This window comes from Temnothorax curvispinosus, unplaced genomic scaffold (genome assembly GCF_003070985.1).
Source record: "Temnothorax curvispinosus isolate PA1 unplaced genomic scaffold, ASM307098v1 QBEX01018469.1, whole genome shotgun sequence".
In the NCBI taxonomy this organism is placed as follows: domain Eukaryota; kingdom Metazoa; phylum Arthropoda; class Insecta; order Hymenoptera; family Formicidae; genus Temnothorax; species Temnothorax curvispinosus.
The window spans coordinates 1-9,133 of NW_020228249.1; the positions used below are offsets into that span (position 1 = coordinate 1).

General features: G+C 38.6%; 1 protein-coding gene across 1 annotated transcript; it reads left to right on the forward strand.

Moving 5' to 3' along the window:
- Positions 1-871: 871 nt before the first annotated feature.
- On the forward strand, positions 872-2,700 carry LOC112468431. Its single transcript, XM_025037594.1, has one exon. It carries the CDS (start codon positions 872-874, stop codon positions 2,222-2,224), a length of 1,353 nt encoding a protein of 450 aa, XP_024893362.1. The 3' UTR covers positions 2,225-2,700.
- Positions 2,701-9,133: the final 6,433 nt, after the last annotated feature.

Below are 9,133 nucleotides of genomic sequence, written 5' to 3' on the forward strand. Positions count from 1 at the left end.
AATTAGTATAGCTTACAGACCGCGTGTGTTTAGAAGAAAACACTTGCCATCACAATCTGGTAAGTAGGTACTATTCTGTCACTTATGTGATTATATATAACGGAATACACAAGTGTCTAAAATAAGTCATACATTTTTTCTAGAAGCCTTTTTTATTTCTTTTTATTACTTAAAACGGTACTCTAATTTGTAATGTCATTATGGGTAGTCATATTACAGTTCTTACTTATATTAATAAAATTTAGTTTTTACGAGTCGCAATATAAAAAAAGGACTTGTATAAAATAATTATTGAAAGAGATATAGGAATAAATTATATCACACATATCAATAGCAAAAAATATAGATTGATAGTAATGTTACGATTATGTGATTAAGTATGATTTTTTACTATTATACTATCAATCTTTTGGATAATAGTTACAAACAAAAGAAATTTCTAAATTTAAAAACTTTTTGCTAACACAATTGTACATAAATTACAGATTATAATATAGACCGTATTTTAATTTATAATATATGTATCAATGTTTTTCTAAAATAAAATTTGGAATGGTAGCATATTTTACCTAACGCTTTATGTTTATAAAGTATTGCACTTTCATTACCGATATCACTTTAACTTTCATAATGACAATTACAAGAACATTTGAACTTGATGTTACACGCGTAAATAAGAAGAAAACGTGCTTAAATTTTTCTCAATTATTTCGACAAACTTGCTTCGCTCCGATTTATGCTTCTCGAATGTAGGACATCTGGGCCAAGTGTATCAAATTTTGGTCGATCAATCACTCCGAATCGCTGCGACGTTAGCACTCACTGTCCACTCACCGTCATTGTCGTAGGTCGATCATCCGGAGCGAGCAGGATGACAATGGAAGATCGCACGGGTGGCATCGACCGCGCCACCCCCGCGACCTCGACGCCGGCCACGACGGCATTAACGTCGGCGTGCCCCGCGTCCATCAGCGACGTCACGCCCGACGCTTCGTACCCCCTTCAACGAGCTAGCAAGCGCTCCTTCGATGTCGCTTTCCTCGTAGCGCCCGATGAGAACCTGGCGCGTCGTCAGCACGAAAAACTGCGATTGATAACCGGACGGAAGGACCGTTCGCGAGACGACATCTCCGTGGACAACGTTTTGGACACTGACAGGCTGCCGCAAAACCTCACTATCAAACACTACGACAACGAGTCTGGCGGTGGTTCAGACAGAAGAAGATTGCTGCAATGCACGGAGAACTCACTCAGTCCACCATACGTATCACCCAGAACCTTAACGCCAACCTTGCCAGGGCTTTCGCCAGATTCTGACAGGAGGAGATACGCGCCGACCGGCGGTCGGCTTCAGAAGACCCCGAGTCCGCCTACCTTCATCGGCCATCATCAGTCTATGCTGACCTGTCCGGATTCGACAGATTCTTCGATCTTGGCCTGCCCGAAGGTTTACGAGACTGGTATCTCCTGCGCGACCGATCGCCACGGGGAATCCCGCAGTGCCTTCACGAAGGTAAATCTGATCGGGCAGCGGAACGGCTTCAACGACGACGGCCAAGCATCGCCGAGGTCATCGATATCGCCGGATGATCGCGCGAGTTATCAGAGCAGCGTCAGTCCGCCGGTGGTGTCGTTGCCCGGTGCGACGAGCTACAAGTATGCGCCGTTTCCTACCAAGATGGCGTACCCTTTTCTGACCATGGGAGCAGAGGCCGGTCAGACGGGGCTGTTGGAGAACTTGAAAATCCCGCAGATCGCTCAGCCGCCTAAGGTGCCCAGTCCGAAGATGCCCGCTTTTCGACCGGATCTTCCGCCAGTTTATCCCAATCTTCCCTACAACCCCATCTCCGTATTCCCACCGATGGCGGACGCTCTCGCCAGGCCGAGATTCCTGGCTACGGCCGCCGGGGTGGCCGGCCTCTTGCCGCCGTCGTTTGCCGCTCTGACTTTACCGGCGCAGAACGTCTGCGCCAAGTGCAACCTGTCGTTCCGTATGACTTCCGACCTGGTCTACCACATGCGCTCTCACCACAAGAGTGAGAGTGCGGGCGAGGCGGCAAGGAGGAGGAGGGAGGAAAAACTCAGGTGTCCCGTCTGTGATGAGAGCTTCCGTGAGAGGCACCATCTCACTAGACATATGACCGCCCATCAAGATAAGGAGAGCGACGGCATTGTTGACCAGGTCGAAATCAAGAGGAGGACTACTACTGTTCACAGTAAGTGACGACGAAAAATGCCGATCGAAGCCGATATTCTAACGGCTGGCTATTCCTTTGAGAACTGAATTGGTGCGCAATGAGACGTAGCAGATTATGGAATTTGTGATAACGGTGAAATTGTTGTCCATTTATATCTTATTAAATTGAGAGAGAAACTGAGACATTACTTCTTGCAAAAAAAAAAAAATGTTCGAGCTATCAGAAATATATAAATTTAATATTATCATATTCTCAGTAATTTTGGTTAAACAAATTTTCCACATCTTTTTCATCGTGAATATATGTAATGTGCAGATTTACAGAGGCATTTTTTATTTAATAAGTATTTGTTTGCTAATTTAGAATCGATTTTTTCTTAACAAAAATATCGATCGATTAAGTTTTTAAGCTATGAGCGATTGAAAACGAAGACTTTCCCGGGAATTAAATTTCAGGAATGCAAGTATATGAATAATTTTGTTTTTTATTTAATTTGAATAGATTCAAGTGGATACATTTGTAATTAAAAGATTGATTATAACATATATTCTTGCTAAGAACAAATCGATTTGAAATTGAATAAAAAACTAAAAAAAGGGCCGCTCCTTGAATTTACACTCTGTATAGATGTATACTATTGCGGTATTTACATTGTATACGTGTATAATAAGAAAATTTTAATGTCTACATAGAACAATTAATATCTACGGATATGTCGATCCATATACAAAAATACCCTAGTATAATTCATGCACTGCGATGAAGACATTCCCTGTCTAGTCAATATTAGGTAGGAACAATTTGTAAATAAATTTAATTGATTAAAGTAAGTAAAATATAAGAGTTATCTGTGAAGAAAAAAAGAGAGAGAGAGAGAGAGAGAGTGTGTGTGTGTGTGTGTGTGTGTGTGTTTGGTAATTGAATTTGATCAATTTAAAATATAGAAATTTATAGTTTTTAGAAAATAAAAAATTTATTGAAACATTTCAAATTATAATTCTTACGTTTCTTTAAGAAAAAGATTGAAATATCAAATAGAATAGACAGACTTTGAGATGTAATTTCGATTTTCCGCAGAAAAATATAAAAATTTAAGCTATAAGAAATTTAAGATAATCTACATAATTAGTATTTGGGTATATGATTGAAATACACATTAAAATACACATTAAATTCATTAAATAGACATTAAAATTCTAAAGTACTTTTAAACGTTTAGACCTTACATATTACATCCGTTTTTATATTTGAGTGAGACAATGAGTATTTGATATTTCTATCTCTTTTTTTTATATAAATTCTCAAAATTTTATAAACTTTAAAATATATTGAAGATTGTTCAGAAACGTTTAATTATTTTAAAAATAAATAAAATAAACAATCTAAAAACACGTACGTAGCTCTGGACACGAAACCAACTGTAGTAATAAAGTATCCTAAAATCATGCAGTTATTTGAAAAGCAGCGTGCTAAAATTGTCAGAGATAAAATAATCGCAGTCGTATTTCGATATACTCGCAAATTACATACGGTCCATTCGAACGACTCCATTTCCACGATGTATTGTAGAAAGTAAAATATTTGCCGCGTATTTACAGCGGCAGACAGGTGAAACGGGTGTAGTGGGTGCGAATGTGGCGATAGTAGCAGCGCAGGGGGCGGCCGGGGATGCGGAAGGGTTGCGCGTGTTGCGGAGGGGTGGTGCAAGCGTGTAAAGCGCATTTCGGCCGTGTGTACGGAGGTGAGGGCGGCGCGGTAATAAATAGATCGTAAACCGTAACCCGCGTCACACACAAACCGTCGGAGCGCGCATAATGGTAGGAAACAATGAATGCCGTAATCGGAAACAGTGCCGGTTTGTTATCTGCCATTTACACTCCATTTAACTTCAAACGGCGAATCGGCCTGCGCGCATTCGCGTTTTAAATACAGCCCGGTTTCCAACCACCGTCGAGAGCCGCCCCCACCATCGTTCTCCACCCCCGTCGCACTCCCACCGACGGTATGCGGCTTAACATAGGGTTAAGCTGTCGTCGAGTGGCTTAATATTGTCCGAAAATTACGTGAATTATCGCCTCGCGCATCCCGATGTCACTGGAAGAACTGAATCCGTACAGAAGTAACATTTTAATCTGCATTTACAGAGTAAAAAAAAAACAAATTATTATTTCTGATTGAATTAATCGTTTAGTTTTGATTCATATTGCGATTCAATATAGTGGAATTTTGAATAGGGTTATTTATAGAAATCTTGAGGAGAAAGGCGTATCATTAGTACGACCTATGCAGTATTCTGTACAGCAATAATCACAGTAGCGTGTAAATACAGGTAGTAAAACTTTTAATACAAAAGAGAATGCGTTTATAAATTATGGAACTATAAGTAAGTTGGATGTATCGATATTGAAAGAAGGAGACAAACTGAAATATCGTATATAGATGTTTAACGAACGATTCGATATATTCTACAATTGTCAGAAATATTATCAGAAATAATATTGACAGAAATATTAACTAAGATATCGCAATGTGTGTGTGTGTGTGTGTGTGTGTGTACGAAGTTGTTTTAAGATTAAATGTGATATATAAGTCTGTATAGTAAACTATTAATTTTTCTTCATTATAGAGATATCGATGTTCTGTTTCGTTTTATAAGAATTGATTTATCCAGATATCACGTTGTATCACTTTGTTGTAAATATCACATTGTACATAAGCACTGTATGTAATCTAGCTTGTTGTTAATTAATAAAAGAATATCCGTGATAATTAAAACCATATATAATATTTCATATCCTCTTGATTTATTATTTGCTGATAGAGGTTATTAGTTCATAGATTTATATTAGTTATTAATAAAATATTAATTGGAATTTATACCTACATATATTATGGAGTATATTTTTATATTTTTATCATTATTTATATTGTCTGTGAGAAAAAAATCTTTTTGCACAACATATACGTAAAGATCTTTATATATACCTATATATACATATATATTTTTTTTAAACAATTATTCTTAATTGATTTTGTTGGGCACAATACGAGTTCACAATGACTTTCCAGATATAGAATCGATCTTGCTCTTTACTTCATGGACGTCGTCCATCCTTCTCTTGTCTCCTCGGTGCTAAATCACCGAAAGCCGATTACGCGGCAATAGATTAATTTCTGGCCACTCAGAGACCTTTCTCTGACATCCAATTCGCGGGTGCCGGATCGATTGTTATTTCACCCTACGTTCGAGTAAAATAGTACATAAAACATCAAACAATCTCTCTTACATATTTATATTTGTAAGAGTTACAAAGAATCTTTAATTATAGAAACGGTTTGTGCATCAATTTTTTAATCACACCTGATATTAAAATACTTGCGTTAAAATATAATATGTATATCTCAATTATATATCCCAATAATACAGTTTGAAATTAAATATAGGAGAATATTGTGATGTAATTGTTGTTGTGATATAATTGGTAAGTTACGTTAAAGTATAGAATTAATACATTAACACTTATCGCATTATGTCGTTTTTATGAGTAAAAGATACCTCGCAAACTCTTTCACAAAGACAACTGGCTCTTGTCTCTCTCTTGAGAGAAAGTCATTGCAAAATCCCCTAAACGGGTAACGTTAAGCTCGTCGAAACCGCGGCCAATACGACAAACAATCTCTTACCGCCCTCGTTCCGGCTTAAGCTCGCCCCTTCACCACCCCTGAAGTAAGTGTACTTACCCTCTGCCCAAGGTCCATAAAGATAAATAACATGGAGCACCCGAACCTCGTAGTTGTATCCCTTACAGGGCGATGAAGGGACCCCTGAGGACTCCCATCATCCCTTCGTTCTTTTCATCATCCCTCTTTCTCTTTCTCATACTTTCTATCGTGGCAAAATTCTTTTCTCTTACTTTTATCTTTTCTTTTTATTTTAACTTATTTTTCTTCTGACTTTGATTCTTTTTAGATTAGCAAATATATTTCTCTATACAATCTTAATAAACGTAGATTTGCGAATTTTGTTTTCTAAATTTTAACTTTATTTAATAACAATTGTTTATTTTCTTTACATGTATGAAGATAAAATTCATGAAAATAAAGGTAATTAGTAAAATAAGAAAATTAATTATTATAAATTATTTGAAAAGCAAGAATAAATTAATGAAACAAAAGCGTTACGAGATCGGGGCCCCACGCTTTCATTTAAATCGAGCACCCTGTATCTGTCTTCCTCTCTCGCGATCAGTCCGCTGCTCTTCCCACCCTTGTTAGCGATACTTCCCGTGGAGAATCGCGCGCATGCTTGTTCTGTCAGTGAAATAATGACAATGTCATAGCCCGGGCCCGATTCGCCACGGCACCCTTGCCACGTGGGCGACGATTGGACGCGGATATGCTAATATGGCGTCCGTTCCGAGACATTAAGTTCTCGGTTTACCGATTCTCGCCAGACGAGCCGCGTCTTGACGTCCACATCACCTTCCGCCATTGTGCCTTCAATCACGGGATACGCATTTTCTTTGGGGATCTCATGGGGTCTTCACAAGGGAAGACATGAGTCATTGCTTGCATCCATAGAATTTGATCTATAGATTTTTCTAACTTGGAATTATTTTTACAAAATTTTCAAAATTAAGTTATACATGTATATAGAAGAGAAAGAAATTTTAAATTAATCGTATTAAATTGCATTATTTAAATGTAATATTGCGAAATATTGCAATATGCAAAAACCGATTAACTTAATTCACTGTTGTTTTCAATGTAACTTCCCGATTTTTAACTAATATGCAAACACAACGATATTAATCGAGTCTCGCGCATCGCTTTTTGCCTTAAGTACTTGTCTGTCCTTTATCATTGGTCACCCCGAATCCCGTTTGGTCACGGTCTTCCGGTACGATTATGTAACTTGACTGCGAACACGCAGCTTACATCGGTCTCACGATGCAGCCGGTTACAGCATTTCGGTGTCAATCAGGCGTCGCTAAACGATTTCGTTCGCGCAAGCTAGCACTTTTCTAGGGCATATGTTGTGATTTGCTCGTGGAGCTTCGCACGTATATTCGGTACGCTAATAGTGTCTATGAGATCTTTATATTACGCTTCTGATTTAAAGCATCGTTATTATCTTCAGAACTTTATCTTAATTTGAAAAACAAAAGATTCAAGAAATTTGACAAGAAGATTCCTTTTCGAGAGAGTGTTTCCATAGACTTTTTACATGTCTGATAAAAACTGGAAGTGCTTTTCATCGATATCATTAAGAATGTAAATGAGTATATTCTCACATTTGTTTTGCTATCTTCCTTATATATTTAATTAGGGCCAAGAGAATATTATTTCGCTCGCTGGATGAATTTTTGGTCATGGGTTTTCGCAGAACTTGACTGCTCCCGAAGCGCAACGGGCTTACGGGCGATCGAAGCTCGCGGTGGCAACCTTGAAACGTTGAAGCGGCGAGCTGTCTCGGCTTATTTACGACGTACGTATGATGAAAAACGGAAGCGAGCTCCGGTGCGATCGTGCGGCCGCCCGGAGCGGATCGTCCGGCCGGGCGGAGGGATGAAAGGGGTGAAAGGGCCTGCTCTCTCTTCTGCCGGAGCACCTTGATTTACTGTCGACGATATTTTCTCGTTGGTGCTAGTTGGCGCCTACCGCACCACCGCGCCCGACAATGGCGGGCTCGCTTGACATTTTGTTTCGAATTATTGCCCGCGCTCGCGCGGCCGGTCCTTTCTATTTCGCCGCTCCGACCGCTCCTCCACCGAGCGCGACAATGCTCTATTTTATTCTGCTCTATTTTTATTCTGTTTTGCCTGTTTGTGTTTTTTTTTTGTCGCGTTATTTTTCGGCAGCCGCTTGCTCTTTGTTGCGCCGTCGTGGAACGTCGACGCGTATCCGCCCGAATTTCGCGGCTCTCGTGGCACAGATTTATCATCACAATTACGCCGGGAATAGCCGCGCGAACGATCTTCTAAGTGCTAAGAACAAGTGCGCAAATAAGGCGCCGTTGTATACATATGTGTAGCTACTATGACGAAAAAATAAATCTTCAAACTCTAAGATATATTTTAATAATGGCAAAATCGTCATTCTTTGTGTTACAGGTACACGAGTATCTTCTGTAACTGAGCTTCTGTGTGTTTGAGAAAATGACAGACCAGAATAAGCCGTTGCTGTAAGAAACGTCCGTTTTAAATCTTTAGTTTTCTTTTGGTGAGTCATTATTTAATATATTTCTTTCTATTTATTTTAATTGCTATTTTTAAAGAACATTTAAATGTGTTTCCCCCGAATCAATTGTGATTTTTTCTATTTTTACTTCTTTTCTTTTTGGTCAATCTTATAATTTTAAGTAGTTTCTTTGTGGTAATTGCGATTTTTGGAAAAGCAAGTTGTAACCTTCTTTCATCTAAAATGTGAATAGAGATGATAAGAAAGGATTTTAAAGAATCAATGGCGTATTGGTACACTAGTATATTATAAAAACTATTCATATAAGTATATTTATACAATCATATAATCGTATGATTTTGAGAAAGATATGTGAATATTGTATAATGTATATTGAAGACTGGAGTTTAATTCTCGCGTTATTTTCTTTTGTATAACGAAGCGTATATATTCGTATTCAATCAGCAGCTGGCGTGGCACGAATTTCTAATCTGCGAAGATCCATTTTCGCGAATAACGGCGGAAAGTTAATAAAGGGAACCGCATCTTTTCTCCCTGTCTCTCTGCCGTCGGATCACTCGACAATGGAAAAAAAGACTTTCGACCCTGCTTAAATATGTCCGACCGCAAAGCAATAAAATATCTTTATCTTACTCGTGCCATTACCCCCTTGATTCGGAGGGTTCCAATTTACATTCCTATCGGGGGGGCTTCGGCAAGATAAGTCCATTTAAATAAATTAGTAATGCTATCTC

Excerpts from the sequence above, each read along its gene's own strand:
- LOC112468431 (XM_025037594.1), top strand. The coding sequence starts at position 872 with ATGACAATGGAAGATCGCACGGGTGGCATCGACCGCGCCACCCCCGCG.